The sequence below is a fragment of the Dermacentor albipictus genome, unplaced genomic scaffold (assembly GCF_038994185.2).
Source record: "Dermacentor albipictus isolate Rhodes 1998 colony unplaced genomic scaffold, USDA_Dalb.pri_finalv2 scaffold_26, whole genome shotgun sequence".
NCBI classification, from domain to species: Eukaryota; Metazoa; Arthropoda; class Arachnida; order Ixodida; family Ixodidae; genus Dermacentor; species Dermacentor albipictus.
In genome coordinates, this window is record NW_027225580.1 from 3,464,815 (window position 1) to 3,488,246 (window position 23,432).

General features: G+C 43.4%; 1 protein-coding gene across 2 annotated transcripts in view; it reads left to right on the top strand.

The window, feature by feature from the left end:
• Positions 1-4,081: 4,081 nt before the first annotated feature.
• The window catches only part of LOC139052507 (probable cytochrome P450 12a5, mitochondrial), a 151,284-nt gene continuing 131,933 nt past the window's right edge, over positions 4,082-23,432 (top strand). For both annotated transcript variants that reach the window (XM_070529624.1, XM_070529625.1), the window contains exon 1: positions 4,082-4,305. In XM_070529624.1, the coding sequence (XP_070385725.1) occupies positions 4,113-4,305 (193 nt within the window). In that variant the 5' untranslated portion in view covers positions 4,082-4,112. The remainder of the gene's footprint in view (positions 4,306-23,432) is intronic.

Genomic DNA, 23,432 nt, shown 5'->3' on the forward strand with positions numbered 1-23,432 from the left:
CGTATCACGTGTCACGACGTTACACGGGACATCATGCATGAGCATCTAGGAATCGATTTCACTTCCAATTATCATGTTTCCATGCTATAAAAACTATGCATCTTGGTTAAGGAAGGACTTACTTCTGAAAAATTGTCCGAACTTTCTGTAAGTACAAATCACTGCGAAATTTTGTCAATCAAATTACAAAATATGGTACTAACTGTCTGCCATCGTCCTCCCAATGGCACTGTCTCCTCTTTTTTTAACTATCTAGAAGCAACATTACAGAGTTTGCAAACAAAAGTAATTGCAATTTTAGTTGTGGCGTACACATTAATATTAATATATTGAAGAAGGATTTCTGGAAACTTAAACTTGATCTTTTACTGACAGCGAAAGGCCTAGTGAACGGAATTAACCTACTCACTAGAATCACTCAGCATTCTTCATCTTTAATTGAAATTTTTTGCATATATAAATCACGCAAACGTCAAAGTTAGTGTATTCGCTTATGATCTCAGTGATCACCAACCTTTATGCCTTTGTTGTAAGGTGCGTGCACGTAGTAAGAGGCCCATAATAACTCATTCTATATAGAAAATTACGCAAGGAAATTTGTTCAGATGTAGGGAACAAATGGAATATATTTCTTGGGAAGGAGTGTTTCAATGGAGCGACGCAAACAAGGCCTATGCAATATTTCTTCGTATCATAAACCAATATATGCAGCCACCTTTCCTGCTATCGGTGTTAAGCAAAGGAAAATAATTCGGAAACCTTGGATAACCTCGAACTTCTTTTTAAGAATCGAGGAGAAGAATGGCCTATAATGTAAGTTTATTCAAATTAAGATGCTGAGATTTTTCTTCAGTTTAAATTATGCCGCAGTCATTTGGATAAGGATATAAAGAAAAAGACGTGCCGTGACTACTTTACGAATTTCTTCTGTGCTGCAGTTGGATGTCCTGAGCTTATGCGGAAGAGGCTTAACTCTGTCTTAAACCATAACGCAATTTCTGGTAAAATTAGGAATCTACAAATAAACGGCCAGGAATTTTCAGGTAAACTGCTTGTAGACGTCTTTAATAAGCATTTTACTAATATCGCTAACATGCCCCCATTGCGCAAAATTACCTAAATACCCTTGGCGGTGTTACAAGCACATTTTTTTTGAAAAACCGAAATTGAAGTACAAAAATAAATAGAAGTAACGCAAAAGACATCGATGGACTCCGGAATATTCGTATTAAATATATTGCTGGTTTTTTAGTCCCCTGTGTTTCTTATATATTTAACCTCTGTCTTAACTAGGCTGCTTTCCCTCGTCAAATGCAAATAGCGCGTGTTAGGCAATAAAAATGACATGGATAATTATCGGCCTATGTCAATCATTCCGGCATTTTCGAAAATTCCGGAAACAGTAATATTAAATCGCTTTATTGAATTTGAAAAAAAAACATGATCATGTAACTTCGTTCCAGTTTGGTTTCCGTAAGGGTCTCAGTACTTAGCTTGCGTTATTAGCTCAGAAAGAATTAATCTTAACCGCTGCTTACGAGTGAAAACTGGTGTTAGGAGTTATTGAACGCTTTACCAAAACCTTTCACTATATAAATCGTTCTCTTCTAGATGAGAAAATTTTACGCTAAGGTTACCGCAGCAAAGCTGCACACCTGATTGAACCCTACTTACAGTACCGCGTCCAGACAGTGGACATAAATCAAGATCTCTCTAGTCTGCTTGCTGTATCTTATGGTGTGCCACAAGGTAGCATCTTGGGCCTCTTTCTCTTTAATTTTTACATTAATGACGTTATCAATATAAACTTTGCAGCAAATTATATAATTTACGCTGATGAAACCAGCATTTTCTTATTAGGAAATTCAGTTGATGAATTAATTGATGAAGCCAATTTAACCTTAGAAAATTAGACGAGTGGGCATGTCAAAATAGTTTTAGGCTAAATACGAAAAAAACGAAAGCTAAGATATTTCGCAGTAAAAATAAAAATGTTGTCGTTAATTAACCTATACTACTAAGTTCCTCGCCTATGATTATAGTACCCAGTTTTTGAACATTGGGTGTCGTATTTCAAGAAACCTTATCTGGGACACGTATGTCGATTGTTTAGGATTAAAACTGTCAGAGGTAATTGGTATTGTTTTTCGTAATCGCCGTATACTGCCACAAACAGTTCTGATGATGAATTTTAAGACTTTATTTCAATGTCGGCTTCATTATCATTCTCATTTACTTTGGACTACTACTTCTCAAGAAACTTTGCACAAGATTCATGTCTTGCAAAAAAAAGTTCTTATGGGTAATTGAAAATGTTTATGGTTACTTCCATACACTTGCACTTTTTGTAAAATATGAACTGATTCCAATCGTGACAATTTATGATTATCGACGTTGTAGAGCTTATAAACAAGAGTTAAAGACTGGATCGAGTTTTTTAAGCAACTTGACAAGTTAGAAAACAATACCACTACATGTGAAACTCAAAAAGGAATGCTGGAAATTTCCTATAGTAAGAACGACACATGGACAACAGACGCTTCGTAATAACCTACCAAGATTACTAAATAGATTACACAGCAAAGCGATTAACTCGAGAACAATACCCTTTAAGCTATTTGTAGTTATTTCAGCTTAATGCTAGGGGAATATCTTTGATGTTTCCTTTTCTTAGTAGATTTTTAAACAAAAAGTTTGTTTTTTGGTTTGTTGCCTTTTTTGGACAAAATCACTGTTTGCTTTGGTCATTCTTGCTCTTCTTCTAGCAGAAAAATATTTGTATAATAATGTGCACCTTGGGCTTTTTTTTTCTTTTTGCATCTCTATAGAATATTGCATTTGTCTGTGTAGTAATATATGCTTGCATTTCATGCATTTCCTGTAAGATTGTGTAAGTTTGTATGTTGCTACACAACTTTCTATTGTTATTTGCGTATTTTTCTTTATAATTTTTCAGCAGTTATGAACTGATTGTGTTTGTTATTGCTGTAATCGCCAATGCGAGGGCCTGCGGCTTTGTCAAGCTGTCCAACTGACAGCTTGTCCGCACGCCCCTTGGTATCATTACACTGTACTGATTCGACAATAAACATCATTGTCCTTGTCACATGGCGTCATACATTGTCATGTGTCCTTCACAACCCTACTTTACTTCACCTTGTTCTAATTTATACCATCCTTAATTCACCTTAATCCACTTTAATCCAGCTTACTATAATATGTACAACCTTAATCCACTTTATTTCACCTTCATTTTAGTTCACTTTAATTCACTTTACTTGACCATAAGTCACCCTACTCTAATTTTTTCTGTCTTTAATTCACTTTCACTCATTTTAATTACCCATAATTACAACTAAATAACGTTCTTATACCATTTACTACTATATGCATTACTACTAACGCCATACAAGGCGCTGATGACATCACATGGTGTGATAATGATTTTTTGGTACCGCTCGTTCTCCACAACACCGGATTTTCTGCTTCATAGGACACATAAGGTTTTCGCACCAGTAATGGCGAACGAATGCAGACACTCCTGGGGAAGCGTTGGTGCAGTGGTGCTCCTACAACAATGTAAAGCATTTCTTTGACTTGGAGTCCACTAAAGGGATCCAAACAGATGGCCCAGCCTAGTTGCAGTTAAAAGGCGTTATACTAGGGAGAAGGATGCTGTTGAGACACGTTTACGCAAGTGTGATGCCGGAGCCTTTGCTATCACGCGACTATTTCCCCTCCCACACTGGATCATTTCCGTCAGTGTAAGCCGGTGGTAAACGCTCGTTATGGCGCGCGTGTCACTGTATCAACGCAACTGAAATGAAGTTGCGCTCGTGTTGGCACGCCTTCTGAGAAGCCTCGGCATCCGTGTGTCGTGCAACCATCGCTTCTTTCACAAACGCGTCCCGTATCTAGGGTCAATGCACTTATCAAAACGGCGTGCAGAAAAACGCTACCAATTTCGTAATGAGGGGACTTCCTGCGACATCTTGCTAGAACGAGCGGCACGTCCGTTCGCGCGCGCAGTTTAAGAGAACAGCAGACCTACCCCGGTAATCCCATTCTCCACCAAGCGTGGTCACGGAGCGGTTCATTTACGGCGGATCGCTATGTTGCAAAAGATAACTAAGTGTGACAGCCTCGCGGGCACCTCACGCAACTTTAGTCGATTAGTCGTGAGATGTGCCGTAAGGAACTTTCCAAATGTCGATCAGGGTTCTATTCAAAAGCCTTTCAGCGAAGTGCCAAAAATCCCAGCTTTTCCTGTTATAGGAAGCTCATGGGCATATGCCCCACTTTGGGGTAAGTTTTCTTCGTTTTTACAAAACAATTTTGCTATCAAAGAGCAGTCCTGCTTCTTACCTTTATTTGTTGTCAATTGTTGCCAATTGTATGTCTTGGTTGTCAACTGCTGTTCTTTAAGTTGTATCCTACCATAAAAATATTTTTTTCCGTAACGTTTTTCACCACTTGCGCATCAAATCTATAGTAGGATACAACTTAAGAAAACAGCACTTGACAACCAAGGCACACGGACCGCAGGGGATTGTTACTCCACCAGCTAGTCAAAGAAGCAAACAAAATCGTCGTCATGCGACCATTTCAATGTGGTGCCGCATTTGATACCTCCGGAGAGACTGCTGTTCTTGAAGGGTTTTTTCATCAGCGGAAGCGATGAGCTGTGCAATAGACATATACAAAGTGAGGGGAGTCTGAGCATTTCACTCTTCAAAAGCCTGTAGTACAGTTCAATTCACTGCTGAGCCCGTTTTACTTATGAAACTTCACTGCCAACTGAAGTTAAGCTCGACAATAAATAGTTGCAGCGAAGAAAGCGTTTATAGCTCTTTAGGAGACATCGCTATCGACGGTACTCACGGTATTACAGTATTCACGTACGGGACAGAAACCTGGAGGCTTACGAAAAGGATTCTACTTAAATTGAGGACGACGCAACTAGCTATGGAAAGAAGAATGATAGGTGTAACGTTAAGAGATAAGAAAAGAGCACATTGGGTGAGGGAACAAACGCTAGTTAATGACATCTTAGTTGAAATTAAGAAAAAGAAATGGGGGGGGGGGCAAGGGCAGGACATGTAATGAGGACGGAAGATAACCAATGGTCATTAAGGGTTACGGACGGGATTCCAAGGGAGGGGAAGTGTAGCAGGGGGTGGCAGAAAGTTAGGTGGGCGGATGAGATTAAGTAGTTTGCAGGGACAACAAAGCCACAATTAGTAGATGACTGGGGTAGTTGGAGAAGTATGGGAGAGGCCTTTACCCTGCAATAGGTGTAACCAGGTTACGGATTTATGGATGCTATCGACGGATTTCTAAGCATGATTCATGAAATGCGTCTACGGGCATAGCCTCTGCAATTAGGCGCGTACCCTGGCCGTCATATTTTCCTTGAATAGCAGTACTATCCGACAGGGCACGGCGCCCTCATACCTGCGATTAAAGTGTAAGAAATCCACCAGGTAGCAGCTTCTTCCACTTATTGTTCTGTTCGCTTAACCGCTCGTTAATGCATCTGCTGGTCTTGTCAACGTTTTTTTTTTTTCGCAGGAAAAGCGAATGCGGTAGATTACGAAATGCGGTAAATTACGAATCTCCGGCAATCTACAAACTTTTTCTATGCTTTGTTTTATACACTCAGTTTTTTACTGCTCTTGCCCTATCTGTCTTGCAAAGACTTCCCAGATTATTGGAGAGGTAAAAGGAAAAGCATATCTTATGTTATCACGGAGTGCTACTTTCTTACGGTTGTTTGAGTGTTGATGGAGGTAAATGGTCACAGTGATGTTTTCTTACCAGAAACGGTGTTGTTCAAGGTATCAGGTTGGCACTGCTTTGAGCGAATTTTCTTCAGCTGCTTTTCTGCTGCTTGAAGGAGTACTGACACAAAATTTCGAAGTCAAGTTAACGTGTGAGATCGATTTATGTGGGCACACGCAAATCGTCTGCAGAGTATTAATGGTGAAAACAGCTTAGAACATACTTAAAATCAGTTTTGAAGTACGTGCACGCAGCCAACCGCAAGACGCAGCGCTTCGCAACATCGACATCAAGGAAGTACTGGAAACAACGGAGAAAACGCTACGTCACGAGTTTGCGAAGAAGCGTCTCCCCGCAGGCTGGCTGTACCCGGTTTGACTCGAAACCGGATGTCACGTTAGGTCAAAGAGGTACTCCTTGCCCCTAGATAAGCGCTAAAGTAGCTAGAAAATTATTCCTCGGCCATGCCTGCCATGCCCCCAGTCGCTTCGTGCCTAGGAGCATCAGCTGGCCGAACAGGAGCTGCACGTTGCGCGAGACCCACGAAAGCTGCGACTTCAAGGTACGTCTGCCGAAACTGCAGCTTGTGACATGAAGCGACGCGGCTCATGCATTTTCATTTTTCAAATTTTAGGACTTGGTCCATCAGCTGTAGCGTGACGTGAGCCCTGCTATTTCACTTTCAAGATAGTTCAGTTGCTCTGACCCTGAAAATGCCGACGCAAATGGTGAGTTGGGAAACCATCGCTTATTAACGGTGTGAATTTGCGTGCATGCGACCCATACCTCTTTTGCGGCTTGCGATTGAAGTAAAGACCGCGATGATGGCTTCACGCATGGTCCTCGCATTGTTATTTTCCACAACACCGAATCGTCGCGAGCTAACATGCTTTCAAACTTCCCAGTGTTAGCGCATCTGGTCTTTACGTGAGTGCAAGTGAGTGTCTTGAATGACATGTAAACAGGCGTAGACGCCACTGATGTATGGGCGCTATATTGAACGATTTGCAGTTTACCTTGGTCTTTAACTTCATTTATAGAATAGCTGCAGATGTCCTTTGTTAAGTCGGAATTATCATCTTACGAGCACTTTAAAAAATACGGGGCAGATTATTTTCATACTCCTGCCCTATCACAGTGCCATATAAGCCAGATATGCATTAAGCAACAGTTTATATTAAACGTAATATGTTAATCATCTAACACCCAAAGTCACCATGAACAGCAGCTGCTACAGAGACAGATATTTGTACCAAATAACTATGCTATCATAGCTTGCAAGTGAGACGGAAATGTTTTTTCCCAAGAATTAAAAGCAGAGGCAAGCCTGAACTAGTATGTTCATGCCTGCTGCTCTGCACAGGGTAAGGTGGAAAGGGGACAAAAAACGTATTGAAAGATGTTGAGGAAAATAAGATCATGTGTATGTGTACAGTAATCATATTATGCGTTGGTCTCTCTAAAGTCTCAAGTATGGTCCTGTATTCGGCAAATGGCCCAGAACAGCACTCATAGCTATTTTTGCTGCCCAGCTGTCACGGTGAGGACCTAGAATTGCCGCTTCTGATAATCATTGCCTTTGTTTCTTGCGAGCGCAGAGGGCAGCGTGTCCTGCTCTCGCAAGCAGTGAGGAAAGTCGCAAAACATGCGTTGCAGAATCTCAGGTATGTGGCAGTATTCCGAGTTCAGGACTGCGATTTTGTAGAGGTGCTTTTTCCTATGCTAATGGCTTTTTGTATTCATGAGTGGTCAGAGTGACGGCGCATTGCTCTGATCACTCACTAACGCAAAAAGGCATTGCTATAAAATTGTGCCCAGGCTGTCGGTATAGCCATTGAAATGTGCATAGCGTTGAATGAAGCCAACAAGAAGACGAATTTAATAAAGCATGCTTGCTTGCCTCTGCTTTGATCTCAACTCGGCGGTAAATAATTACTTAATTCTTTGTTTAAACAAGTTGAGTATAGTCCCCTAGTTTATCGCATAATTAGCCCAACATAATTATATGCAGACTTTCAGATGCGAGATCGGGCAGCGTTGGGGATGTGGGAAACAAAAGAGAACACAGGAAGATCTCTATGAATTTTTATTTTAGCAATTTTTCGCACTTTAAACGGCGTTATCGTCTCGTGGTCATTGCATAGTATTTGTTACTTTTCATGCAACGAGAGTTCCCTTGGAATTAGCGTGGATGTAGAAGTATTAACTTAAGAAAAAAAAGAAATGCTGAATATGCTGCATGCATCCTGCAAAACACACAATATATGGTAAAAAACAAAAGTATGCAGAGTCAAAACTAACTTATATTACGAAATACGGAAACTTGAATCGCTGACAGAAAAAAAGTAAATTAGAGTGAAGCCGAATAAAACAATAAAAATTCCTTCTTCTGTGTGACACGCGATGTTTATTTATAATGGAGCTAGAAGAGCTTCTAGCAGAAGTGTGTAGCACATTTCTGAAAGCCAATATCATTTACGCTTATATTTCGGCCAATTTTATTCTCTATTCTCGCATTGTGCATTGCCGCAGCTCATCTCAAGATTGTGATGAAATAACTAGTGATGTTTGCAGGAGTAGTCGCCTATGCCTTTTCTGTATATGACCATACGAATATGCAACAATTGTAGCACACGCATTCATATCACACAGTAATGCACAAGCGTAATGAACAGAAGATGTACTTTTTCCTTTCTCTTTTACTTGATAATTCCTCAACAACGACAGTATATCAGGCACTTGCTGTGGGAGCGTCCAAAGTTCTGCTCTTCGATTAAAGCACCGGGAGGCAAGTGGCCAGCTTTGAGGAGTAGTTCCGTCCCACAGAAGAGGCCAACACTGCCCTATAAGCACTGTTCGCCTACGCTGCGGAATCAGGCATTCTCTGCATGGTGTAAACGTGCGGGGAAGCATTCCTTGGTGGCTGGCCCCATTGTCACCTCACAATTCCGCAACTCTGTCATTTTTAATAGGCTGATGAGCCATCTCTCCTTTATTAAACGAGTACCATGCGATTTCAGCAGAGCGTCCTTCAAGAACCTTCGAATTCTGAGGTAAGCAAGACAGAGAAAGTGTGAAAGTGGAAACCATAGTCCGAAATAAAACAGCAACATGGAACACTAGTAGCTTTCCTACCGTGTTACAAACGACAACGTTTGGAGGTTAACAGGAGAGCTGTTTAGGCTTCAGCTCTGGCCGTGCCGAACGCTAGCAGAAAACTCCGCTCGGCGAAGTGGAAAGGGGGAGGCTAAGCAAGGTGGGGTAGAGGGACAGCTGTGTATGAGCGCGCGGCGCGGTGAAGGTGCCGTGGATAGGAGGCGCATAGTATGGAATTAGCTGAGCCTGGCGATTACATAAGCTGTGACGTGCAGGTACTTTCCTTGAAAGAGGTGATGTGTGTGCTGGCGGCGTCAGTACGAGAGAGGCGTCTTAATGGCGATGACGATAGCTGCTCGGTGAAAAGAATACGTTAGGCTGCGCGGCTTCCGCATTCAGGTCCCTGTTTACTGACGCGTCCCAATGTACTCGTGAATATGCATACATGCTACAAGAGAAGACGCACCAAGTGTCGCTTTAGTGTGCCATTCATACCTAGCAACGAGAGTGGCGTTACTGTGCCCTTCCCGGCCCTACCGACGATGAAATTGAGGTGAAGCGGACTCAGAAGCTGAAAGAAAACTATAACGAGATGCACGAGGAGTTTGAACATACGCAGTGCAGTACAGCATATACCAGTCCTGGGCCAAGTTTGGCATGCGAGATGATGATCACTAAGATCGAGCTGAGTTTGGGCTAAGCTTAAGTTTAGGTGGGTGAAAGGAGCGCAAAGAGCTCTGCTGTTTCATCAATCTTCGCGACGTAAAGTCTATGATGGTGGACCATTTCTTTTGTGCCAGCGCCGCAAAGAGAGGTTACGTCAATTCAAGCAAGCAATTGCGGGATGTTCGCATGAGATTGTTAGAAGAGGGAATGATGCACACCCTCTGTCCTCGTGGTTCTCAACTGAAACATCTTAGAGTGATTCAATGATCACAAGGCAGTGGTAGGCTTTTGTTACTAGTGAATATAAATAACTTTTTCTACTGGGCTATCGGAAGCCTGCAATCGAACACGTCATGAAAACCAATCAGTAATCACACTGTGAAATAATGAGTACTCAACTAAGGAACTAAACAATACAGCTAACTTTTAGGACTATCTCGACTAGTGACCACTATAGTGGAATACCTGACATGGTCAAATCTAATGAAGAAATGCGCCGCTGATATGTTCACAATAACCGAGATATAGGCCAGTATAGTACAGATTGTTCCTTCCGCTCGATTGCATGCCACTCTTATCATGAACTGATCACTACCAGGAACTCGCCAGTTCTCCTAATGGGTGTACATGTCCCCTGGCCCAGTGCTCGGCTTCTTATAGGGGTTCTCATTTTGCAAGGGGTGCTCTAGAGATTTAAAAAGGGGGTCTGGGCCACTTCCATGGCCGCGATTTCCAGTGTGGCATCATCATGTAGCTATTAGGTAGGGGACGCCCTCGGATGAGAGAGAAACATCCCTTTCCAAGCATTCCATAATGGCTGAGCACGTGACCGCGAGTGTACCAGGTTACCATGGTACCTATTTACCAGGCAGCAGCGCTAGCCTGCCATGGTGAGACAAGGAGCACCCAGAGGCCTTTCAAATCTCAGTAGGATCAATTTCGACAAGAAAACTTCTGCAAAAGACCGAGCGCCACGCTGCGGGACATGTGTACCTAATAAATAAACTGATGGGTTCCCAGCGGCACTAGGATCGTATGGAAGTACTACCCCCCGCATACGAGGGGAATGCTCGACCATTTCGCCACCACCGCGATTCATATGGCCTGCCAAACAGAATTGCCACAGCCTTTTAGACTGAGTCTGGGCCGGCTGCCATTCCCATGAGTGCCTTGCTCCCACTGGGTGCAGCACCACATGCTGGCCTGCAGGACCACAACACATGATGGGGTCACTAGCTGGAGCTGCAAATCCTGTAGCCATTTACATTGGGTGATCGTCCGACTGAAGTTATCCCAGTTACCATGAAGGCGCACATTGCTATAGTCACCTTGTTGGTCTTGTGGGCTAGACTTATGTGATCAAGTAGGCCGATGCAGAACTCCCCACTTGTGTCCCGTGAAGGACACTGTGTCAGGCTCTGTGATGCCAAAGCGACAAGCCCAATAACTTACCTGAGCATGCGCAGCATGTATCAAAACCCATGTGCTTTGCTGTTCACATGCTAAACCATTGTGATGGTACATGACAAAAATAACATAGATGATGCAGTAGCATACTTGAAAGCTTTAGATTGGGGTATCGAAGCGTTCAGGGCCCCCTAGCACTTGGTATGTCTGTGGCTGCATGCCCAAGCAAAGAGCATTATAGATTTGCATCCCCATATGAAAGTCACATGCACTCGCAGCACTGTCAGCACGTAGTCAAGGAGGCGTTAGGATATTTTTTATTATAAGGAGCTAACCATACAATTAGAAATAAAAAAGCAATTTTCTGATATAAATAACTTACAGGCTAAAGGACTTTTTAGACATGAAACAATGTATGCATGCACAGGTGGTGATTGAAGCTGAGCCAGAACAGTCCGAAAAAAGGCTATAAATTATGCCATCTAGTGCATCATAATTGCTGCGGTAGTCCACTGTGACTCAATTGATTACGACGAGCTTTTTGTCGCATGCAACTAGCACCGTGAAATGCTGTCATGAGGCTCAAAAATCAGATGGTCTCGGCCTGTTCAGCACCAAATGCAAGCAAGACAATACAACTTAGAAGAGAAAGCTTGGCAATTCGGTAAGGTTTCATGCACTGTTTGAAAGATTAGGCATAGAAAACAAGCCTTTCGTGGCCATTTACGGTATGCCTCACCCTTCAAACCCCGAAAATAATGACATTGAGAACACACCAAATGTACGTCAGCAGTAGTCTTATCACTTAGTATGCAGATGCCTATAAAACCGACGGATTAGGTTTTTATGCAGTTAATCTTGGAAGCATGTCATTATATATTCTGTCTACATGTGTCCGGTGCTGCCACCATTCTTATTGAGAACAGGCTATGGGAGGAGAGTGGTAAACCGGTCCCGTTGGCATAGATTTATCGTTGTTTGGAAGCGCAAACACACACAGCAAAGAAGCACCTGCACTCATTGTCTCGTTTTTGTTCATTGTGTGTGTTTGTGCTTCCAAACAACCATGAAGCTATAGGAGCTTTGACGCTCTGGAAGCTTTAATCTTTTTTTAAACAAAAGGAGTGTTTTGGTCAGTAAGGCATGTGCCATATGTGTAGAATTTGGCATCGCTTTAAAGGGGCTCTTTCGCACTGCTTGCTCATTTATGTGCTGATAATGAACTGTAACATTGCGTCGATAAACTATCGAATAAAATTGAACATGCCCTAAGCAAGAGCAGTCAGGAAGTAGGGCACTATACAAAATATAATTGTGACCGCCTATGGTGGCTCCATGTATGTGGTGTTCTACTAAGCAAGAGGTCATGGAGATGAAAGAGCTCCTATCGGTAGCCTACAACACGAAACTGAATTAAAGTGGAGCCTCGTTTACATGCTGCCACATGCACAAGCTAGAAGTGCTACTAGCGTCAATTTTGTGCAAACAATGGGCTACATTTGGGCATGTGGCCCTGCTTTGAAAGCCACTGTGAAAAATGTGCATGAACGCAGTCCGACACGCCCACACGAGACAAATAGGCATGGTCAAATACACGACGGTTGACGTACTTGCTAAAAAGTGCCAAGAACAAACCTTGAATTTGTTAAGATCCACCGCGACTTTATCCGCACAGATGGATACGAGAGATCCTTTGCGTAATCCTTTATCGGAAAGTTCCCTGGTTTAAGTGGGCACGCACGTGCACACTACGAAAACATGCTGAAAAAATTCACATTTCTGCTACTTCGCCTTAAGGTTGTCTTCTCTTACTTTGGAATGTTTGCTTCAACACACGACAGCGCATGAGACCATTTATTTGATGTGCACTTGCGATAGTATGCGCATTGTTCTCCTCGCTATGAAGTGCACCAACATGGCCCGGTCGCTGCCGTTCGTGCATACACAACCTATTGAATGCACCCAGAATGAGCTACAACTTGTATGGTTTTAACTATCCTTTTTTCTTTCACCCACTTAGGTGCATCTGAACAGCCAATGGATACCATGCCCATCATGCTGGCGGTAACGACCACTGCTTTTAATGAAACAGCACAACGGGATAGTAAAATGGAAGGATCCGGCAGTCCAACCAGCCAGCAAAGAGAATGACGATCTGTCACTATCTTGAAATGGCGACCGTACAGATATGGCCGAAACTTCTGGATGGCGAAGAGTACTGCCAGGCATGCAACTCGGTGACAATGTAATTTCGATCCGCTGTCGTGTGTCTGACTTGCGTACGCAACGAGGTGCTGGTGCCCATGAGAAAGTTGAACGAGGACGGCGCCAACGCCCACACCGCGAGCATCAGTGTGTAGCTAAGTCATGGCCTTGGGACCGAAATGGCGCAAAACAGGCACAGAAGTTAGTAGATGCTTCAGCTGACGGAACGCGTCGTCGCACCCTGTAGTCCAATACATAGAAATTGTCTTTGAGAAGGAGGCACGTGAGCGGGTGAGCAAGTTTGCCAAAGTTCTTACTAAACCGGCGGACGTACGAACACCAGCCAAAGATACTACGGAGCACTTTCGCTGTCTTTGGTTGGCTAAAATCGCGCACGGTAGCAATTTTTCAGGGTCACGTCGAATACCATCTTTGTCGGCGAGAAAACCGAGCACGAGAGTCTGGCTCTCGACGAAGTGGCCCTTCTTTGAGTTTAAAACCAGTCCAGCGCTTTGCATACGGTCCAGTACGATGCCAAGTCGTTGATTCTGCTCCTCAAGTGTTTTGCCAAAAATGATTACATCATCGACGTAGCACATTCAGAACTCCCATTTCAATCCGCGCAGCACTGTGTCCATAAGCCTTTCAAAACTTGCTGGCGCGTTGCATAAACCGAAAGGCATGACATTAAAGTCGAAGAGACCGTCTGGCGTCACAAAAGCAGTTTTCTCTTTGTTTGTTTGGTGCATGGGTATTTGCGAATGTCCCAATCCTAAGTCAACAGTTGAGAAGTAGGAGGCTTCATGAAGCCAATCGATAGCATTGTCGATGCGTGGCACAGGGTATAGGTCCTTCTTTGTGGCTGCGTTAAGTCTTCGATAGTCAACACAGAATCGCCAAGAATTGTCTTTTTTCTTAACTAGTATCACTGGAGCTACCCAGGAACTGCAATACTCATGGACAACGCCTTTCCGCAGCATTTCTTGAACTTGCTCAGCGGTTACTTTTCGTTCTACGGGAGAGGCGGGGTGCGGCTTCTGGCGAATAGGCGTCGCCTGGCCCGTGTTTAACGCGGTGTTGCGATCGCGAGTCAGGAAGCGAAATTAGGCGCTCATCTTGTGCGAAATCGAAAATTGGCGCACAGTGGACGAGCATTTTTTGCGATTATTTCCGCTCTGAAGAGGATAGCGACTTGTTCGTCATGCGATATAATTCCATAGAGTAGTCGCCATTTGCTGCACTCGCGTTGGTCGAGGTGTCAACAGCGTCAATACTGACGGTCGCTTCTGAGTCAATGGCAGCCAGCTTGAGTCCTATTGGCAGTAAAACTTGTTTCAAAGATGCGTTCACCGCCCACACGTGAGCACGACCATCTACAAATTCCATAAGAATCGGGGAACCAGTACATTTTTCTTCAGCATAGTATGGGAGTACGGCTCAATTAAACCACGTTAGCAATGCGGAAGGCAAGGTGCGCAAGTCACCTGAACAAATGCCGCCGTCTGCCCTTATGAGAATAGATTTAGAGTTCCTTTAGAACTCTGAATGAGTTCCTATGGAGTCAAAAGGGACTCTATACGAACTCGTCATCTATAGAGTCGTCTGCATAGAATCTCTATAAGATGTCTAAACAAATCGGTCTGTAGAAACACGTCATTTCACACACAATAGATGTGCAATAGAAGGTGCATTGATGTCACATGTTCTGAATTCTATAAAGTAATTTTTATATAATGTCTTTAGAACTTCTTACGCGACCTGTCTATAGAATGACTCTCCACTCGCCCTCTATAAGTGTTCTATAGAGGGTGTATTGAGATCATATGAACTAAATTCTGTAAAATATTGTCTGTAGAAAGTTTTTATCACTTCTAATGCGGCTTGTCTGTAGACTAACTCTCCCTTCACCCTATATTTATTTATTTATTATCATACCCTCAGGGGCCCAATGGACATTACAGAGCGGGTGGGTACATGGCTTACAAACAAAAAGCATTCAAGCGTATAACACGAGGACAAGATAAACAGACAGTAAGAGCAGCAAAATAAAAAGAAAAAACACAGAAAAATTCGATTCATTTTAAAAGATGATCTGTCCCAGCGGTCTTGAATGATGACGCATCGGCTAAGGTGGCGATAGAAGAGGGAAGGCGGCTCCACTCAGAACAGGTTTTCGGCATAAAATAATTCAGGAACATGTCAGCGCGACAAAGAGTAACAGCTACCTTATTGCTGTGATCTATACGGGAGGTTAAAGGGCCCCTGAAACGGTTCGGACAAATTTTGTAGACGCGTAGGGTACAGCTTAAGTACAACATTCGCACCACAATTTAAGTGAAGCGTTACGTAGTAATGCAGCTACAAGCGATTAGAAGTTACCCTCCTTCCCAGCCATGCTTTTCCTCCTCAACTCGTTCGCCGAGCGAGCGGGGCTAAGCTCCGCCTTCACTGGTCCTGCTTCACGATGCGACGTCACATCGTCCACATCCGGTTGTTTTGAAGCCCGCCCGCGCGAAACCTCTCCGCTAGCCGCTTGGCTGTCGACCCCAAGCGAGAGCTATCGAAGCAGCGTGCGTTGCGAGCATTCTGTCGTAGCGCCGAACGTGTCTGGTATTCCGTTAGCCACAGGCAAGCTGGTCATATCGGCAAATGACTGGAGGCATAAACTCAAGCTTATGAAGGAACTTTGGCGCAGACGTACGTGAGCGGCCCGATTGGTCTGCACGGTCCAGACACTTGTTGGCGCAGCGCTTAACCAGCCAAACAAAGCGCTAATATTGCTCTAACCAAGTGTAAAACATTTTCAACATTTATAAAAACAACGTGTTGATGGTTACACTCCTGCGAAAAATACGCACCAGCAGCAAAAGACAATACGCTTCGTTATTGCTACTGTGTATGGTTGAGCTCTATGCTACCAGGTGGCTGCACTGTGCAGACCATTCACCTTTGCCCTTCTGCTCATCTCGGCTCATCCCGTTACGGCACAGTCAAGCGGCCAGACCCTGTCCCCTTGCGCTTACGTTTGCCCTAATACGGGACTCGCCAAACGGTAGTGCATTAGTAATCTTCCGGTGTAAAGTGACGGCCACAAACGTGCAAATCCTGGCGCCGATCGGATAGCGGCAGTCCGATGCGCAGCAGCCAGTTCGCTCGTACGCTGCCCTGCAGAGGGACACGATGTCGCAGCTTGACATATTGCCAGTCGCTACGTTTGCAGTCCACAAGGCAACAAAATCGAATCATAGTGCTCGCGAAAAGACTGATACCAACTCTGACCACGGAGCTCTCGTCAAAATGGAGTACGCTGTAACACAAGCAGAAGACACTTGCTGTGTGCCGGAAGTGCTTAAGTGTACTGAAAAATTGTTCTTGTGCATTATCTTTCTGCTACTTTCTCTTTATAAAAACAAATTAACTAACATTCCAACTATTACGAAGATCATTTGTTTACCATAAAGTTGGAAAAATTATCGATCACGCGCCCTGGTCAGCCAATCGGATAGCTCGCCCCACTGACGTCATATGGGTTATTTCGGTCATATGGGTAGGGGCGGCTTATAATTCCGCCGAGCAGTGCGCTGCGATCGGCAGCGATGTGCATTTTCAAAACCTTATAATAAATTATACGCTTTACGCAGAGCACTTAGATGTGTCAATTAATGATCAGAAGGACCTACTCTAACGACTCAGTACGTTTGTAGAAAATCGTCAAAAGCGTTTCAGGGTCCCTTTAAGTACACTGACTGCGAAATGAGTTGCTGATTCAATGAACGGTGATGGAACTGTTTGCGGAATAAACATAGGCACGAGATGTTGCGCCGAGTTTGAAGGTTAGGAAGGGTAAGTGACGATTTCATCTGCGAGACACTAGCGGTACGTGAATAGTTGGACATAATAAAACAAGCTGATCGATTCTGAATGGATTCTATGGATTGAATGAGAGTGCGGTGTGTCGGATCCCAAATCGCACACGCGTATTCGAGTTTCGGACGAACGAAAGTTTGCTAGAGCATTATTTTAGCTGCTGTGGAGCTTGGAAAAAATTGCGTCGGAAATAACCGAGAGTGCGATTTGCATTACCTATGATGTAGTCAATGTGAGTGTGCCATGACAAGTCATCAGATACGTAGACACCGAGATACTTGTAGGCAGACACGCGCTCCAGTCCGATGCCATTAATTCTGTATTCTGAAGACATTGAGGCATTACTGCTTCGCGAAAATGTCATGTGCTTGCATTTGCTGATGTTAAGAGTCATTAATAATTTATTGCACCATTCAGATACTTTATTTATTTCAGATTGAAGGACAAGTGTCTCATTAGGGTTATTTATTTCGCGATACATAACGCAGTCGTCTGCAAATATCTTTATACTAGTGTTAATGTTATCTGGAAGATCATTTATGTAGATAAAGAATAATAGTGGACCTAACACGGAACCTTGAGGGACGCCAGATTGAAGCGCGATTGTTAGCGATAACCTATTGGGTTCGGTTAGATAAAAAGCATTCGATCCATTTGAGGATGTTTCGGTCCAGTTTCAAAGTGCTGATTTTTAGTAGAAGTAGTTGATGAGGTACTTTGTCGAAAGCCTTAGAAAAGTCAAGAAAAACACTATGAAGAAAGGTGACTCGGTCTAGAGCTGCTGCGATGTGATTAGTAAATAACAGAAGCTGTGTTTCATAGGAATAGTTTTTCCGGAATCCATGTTGGCAGGAGGTAAAAAACTCATTTGATTCAAGATATGAGACTAGATTAAAATAAATTACATGTTCTAAAAGTTTGCACAAGATACTGGTTAAAAAATTGGTCGATAATTGAGAGGAGAATGAGTGCTCCCGGATTTAAAAAGTGGCACCACTTTCCCGACCTTCCAATCTGATGGCAGCGTACTAGATTCAATGGACTGTGTGAAGAGGTATGACAGGAAAACTGAAGAGTCAACTTTCGTGTTCTTCAGAAACTTTGCATTAATTTTGTCATCACCACATGAAGACGAAAGCTTTAGTTTCTCAATCATTTTGGCTATGCCTCAAAGTTGACTACAATTGCATCCATGGGAAAGAAATCGTGATTATGCAGCTGCGGCGAGACAACAGCAGTTGTCTTTGTAAACACATCTGCGAAGACGTCATTCAGGACAGTACAACATTCCTCACTGCGCAGCACGTGCTCAGCAGAGTCAACAAAGAGAAATGGCACGGCTTTGTGCAGGTTTTACAAAGTTCCAGAACTTGGAAGGGTTGGTGGAAAAAAGAGAAGGGAGTGTGCTCTCCAGAAAAAAATATAAGCGGTCTATACAGGGTTTGTTCTCATCATATGTACAACATTCTATAGAATAATTTTTATAGAACGTTTTCAGAACTTCTAATGCGGCCTGTCTATATAATGGATCTACATCGACCCTCCATAAATGTTCTATAGAGGTCGTACTGACATCTCATGTACCGAAGTCTACAAAAAATGTTTATATAACGTTTTCAGAACTTCTAATGTGGCCTGTCTATAGACTGGCTCTCCATTCCCATTCTAAATATATCCCATCATATGACATATGTACTGATTTCTATAAAGGAACTTTTATATAGCATCTAAAGAAGCTAAAGTGTGGCCTGTATAAGAACGGCTATATATTTGCACTCTATAAACATTCAACAGAAGGTGTTGAATACTGCTGAATAATATATCAAAGTGTCTTTCTAACTTGGGAAGGCAGCAGTGCACCCATGGAAAATTCTGTACATGGAACAAATGATACGAAAAAGTGATGTACATTACTTTAGAGCGAATTGGACAATTCCATTTGCCGTGAACGCAGTGCGAGGCCGGCCTCGCACCACGTTAACGGTAAATATGGGCTGTGTCTCAGTCCTGTGTGCCCACAGCACTGAGAGCGTACTGAGATATTGGCACATCATAGTAAGATTCACGTACTGTAAGACGCTTATATATTTAGTTTTCTAGTTCGATGTACAGAACTGTATTACTAAGTTCTTGTAAAATTACCACTCACGCACTCTTCGAGGAATAAAAAGCTTGATTATTTCAACCCCATTTCAGAGGTTTTTTACTATCAAGCAAGAGCATCGTTAAAAAGACACTAATCGAAATTAGAAAAACCAAAGTAATGTAATGGAAGCGCACATTGGTGGTTTCTATCGTATATGGAGGTAAATCGCGAAGATAACTAAGAAACTCTAAGCAAAACTACGTGTTAGCAGCGCCGTCATATCTATTTGCTGGAATGCAGTGACAGCAGCACTTGGGGCGGAACAGGCCGAACGCCGCCGCACATTTCTGGCACACATCACTCAAATGCGACAACTGCACGCTTCAGAAACGTGTTTTTTTTTTCGAGGAATCTTCGTGGGTCACACAATGCACAGAGAAGGCACGGACGACATGAGCGTGATCCGCGCACGATAAGCACAATGCCACGAATGCAAGATACGAAACACATAAGCGTAACCTGCGCCTCACGGGTAAAATTAAAACCAATCGTATATTTGTTGCTGTGCGACGGACACAGTTGCAAAGCGCACGGAAACATTACACACTGAACACGTGTCCCTTCGAGATTGTGTCAACAATTTCAGGGCTACATCTAAACGACAGCAGGAAGTTGCTTCAAAGAGAAACGAAGTAGCGGCCAGGTAGTGCAGGTAACGGCTGCGCATAACGTCATTTAGGGATTTAAGGCCAGTTACCGAACTTGAAATGGTTCAAATCGCACCCCAGCGATAGCTTTCTCAGGGTAAATTGTTCAGGTCTTGAAGGCCATTCTGTTGCTCACTGCATGCGGCATAAGCGATTCAAAAGCAACAATACTGCATGTAATTTATTTCTGCCCTAAACTATACCATACAATATGAATATGTCAATGTTTCTTCTTGTCTCACCATATATGTAGTAGCTGGGCCCAAAATGACACAAAACCTGCTATAGTGGTTGTTATTGCCGGCATCACGGAAGCCACAACGACCGTACAATTGTACAAACGGCGCTGGTGGCGCCGGTTCCATGCGACCGGTAGAACACAAAAATACGGCGTGTTGTTATTGCTGTGTGTTCAATAGGTATTGCGAGCTGCTTCGACGTGTTTGTTTGATCGTGTGTTATTAGGTTTGCTCTAAGAAATGAGACGTAGTTGGTGTGCAAGTGCCACAAGATGGCTTCCGTGTCGCTGTAAACACGCCGTATGCGTGGTGCGCCAGCTAAATGTAGACCAACGATTTTCATATCGTGGAGTGCTTTCATTTTGTCGCCGCTGATTGTCGTGGAAAATTTGGTGGACGTCGCAATCTAATGCGCATTATTAGCGTGCCTCAGCTAGTCCACTACGCAGCGGCATGTATGCTGCGAGTAACATCGTGGATGCAGCACTGGAAACTCGGAGAGCGCCTTTCGTCCTCATCGTACTGTTGAAACGGTAAGCAATCATACTCGTCAACTACACGTGCGTTCATGCGTGTTGTGTGTGCTTCTCGTGTGTGTATAGAGTGCCTTGCGAAAGGAGGAAGTGCAACACCCACGGCAACAGTGAAATCTATGCCAATGCTTCCTGCGCGCTGGTTGTCAGTATTGTGTACGTAACCCTATTGCTGCAGTGCGGCATTGATAATCCTGATCATTGTTTCCTTCCGCTGAGAAAGGTTTCAGAAATCGTGTTCACCTTGTGCAGCTGTGCGTGAGCTCCCGCTTGTCTGCTAAAGTTGCATAGTAACCACCCGTCTACCTCTTCAGCGATTCTTTCTTCAATGACGTTTCCGCGCTTACAAATGCTTTGACGTTGTGAAGAATCTCTGCTTACGAGGTTTTCGCTTAACGAACAGTTCTAGGGGGAAAATGTAAGCCATTGACAGCTTGCTACTGGCACAACTTTATTTTCGAGAGAAGATGTGTTGACATAACTTTGACTTACTGAGCATGACAGAGGAAAGTTGCTTAAACTAAGTAATGGAATAAACAAGAGAAGATTACATTGTAATGTGCTGCTGCAGCCTGTCCAAAACTTTATTTCGTCAAGAGGTACATATTATCATGACATTCGATGATTTCAAGCATTTGCCCTCTTTCCGCATTAGCGGAGGCATTGTTTTCATGACTCTTTTGGGTACTGATTGCATGTTTTCATGATATCACACCTTTGTCGTGCCACTGGTATAGACTAACTTAGAACTCATTTTGTAGTGGCGGGGGCGTGACGCACAAGATCACAAGATCGAGGACCCCCCAGAGATACAGACCCCACGGATATATGGCTGCAGCAGCATGGTGTGTGGTCTGGATGGTCATGTCAGGTTTGTATGAAATGCACGTGTTCCAAAGAGTTCGCTTGGTATCATTCATGGTGAAGTTTATCAGCGCAGCTTAACGCAGCTTACTAAAGAGACAAAATATTTATGCAACATTATTGAACTTGCTGCCTGTTTGTGTGCATAGCCATTATGTCCACATTATCGTGTTCTATAAAACTATACCTAACCTTTCCTGATGTTTACTATTTCTTTTGCTTAAGTTGCTTCGCTGCCAGTTAAACTTTATTTTTGCTTTGTACATAGTATATTTATCACGTTATATTGTGGCTTTATTCTTTGAAGACTATTTACTATGCTGTACCCTTTACTTACATATTCTTTTCTGTTTGTGTCACAGTGTCCGGAAGTTTTCTTTGCCTGTAGGGATACGAAGTGTAGTGGGCTAAATATGTTACAGGCGTAAGCACATTCTGTGCACACCATTGTTTATCATTGATATCTTTACAGTTATTTCTGTGTTGCCATAGTAACAGCCACTAGCAAATACACAAATGATGAGCTTGAATTTCTTGAAAATTAATATGAAGGTCAGTATTTTCTATGCTGCATTTACTTCAGTAGTAAATAAGCACAGACTCATCTGGATTGCTTGTGACCTATTCAGGATGCCTTCTTTTGGTTGCATTAAAAATGGGGGCTCGCCCACATGTCTTGCTATATATGTGGTTTGCCTCATTGATTTAACTTGTCAATTTTTACGGTGTATGAAAACAGATGAACGATTGTAATCCAACATGAAGCCCCTTCATGGGAATGTACGGGCAAGTTGGACGACCATACTGGTCTTTTGAATGAAATATGGTGATCTTTTATACACATGATAAGACACCGGCCAGTTTGCCCTGTGTACGCTTGACCACACGTGAAAAGCATACAGTACACTGCCTGTGACACACACTGCACAAATTTGGTGGTATCTTTCACCAAGCAAGCCTCCCTTGCGTGCTTGCCTTTCTCAATTCACTTGCACACTGCTGTGCATATGCTGCATACTTTATTTTTACTGCATATATAGGCACCCCGACAAGAAAGGCTTGCTTAAAGATACCACTAAATTTGTATTGTGCCTGTCATGGGTAGTGTAGTCTATTCCTGTGATCATGCGTATATTTGGCCAAATGTACAAGCAGCAGACTGGCCGGTCCCTCAAAACGTGCCTAAGAGAGCACCATAATTCACTCACCGGACCAGTATATTCGTCCCAATTGACTATGCACAGATGGGACTGGGGCTGCGCGCCAGATTTTGACTGTTCATCTGCTTTGTTCACCAGCAGCAACCAATTGACCAACAAAATTTTTGAGGAATGCCACATAAAAAGAATGGGTCACAATATGTTTACTTAAGTGTCCGTAACATCCAGTAGCAACGCATTTCTTTGTTGCATTTAGTTTCAGCACCTTATTTCTTGTAAAACCTTTTTCTTGATCTATAGAGAAGTTATGCAATGTTTTGACTTCGGGGTGAAGGACGAGAGGCGGACTCTTTCCGTAGACGAAGAAGAAACGGAAAGCTTTATACAATATTTACGGATAGTGGATGAAATCTTACCTGTATCTGCAAGGGCACATCAGACCGACTGGGCGGCTGGAATCAGCACTCTCTCTTCACAATGGGTTGGTTCTCCCTTGAGTCCCTTTGGCGACCCCTCGTCGGCAGCAACCAGTTTGGCAGGTGCTGAAGTCGCTCGCGTCGAATGCTTGATTCGTCGCGGAGATGGCTGGGTGCTCCTTGAAGTCCCCCTCGTCGAATTCTTGATTCTTCGGGGAGAAGTGGGAGCTCCCGTCATATCAGTGATATGCACGTGGTGCACGTAGTATGGCAGCTCCCGTCCCCTCGATGATAGGCACGTGGTACACGTAGTATGGCAGCTCCCTTCGCTTCGATGATTGGCACGTGGTATGGCACAACAGCACCTCCGCCGCCAGATGATACATCCGGAAGTCGAGCTGTTCG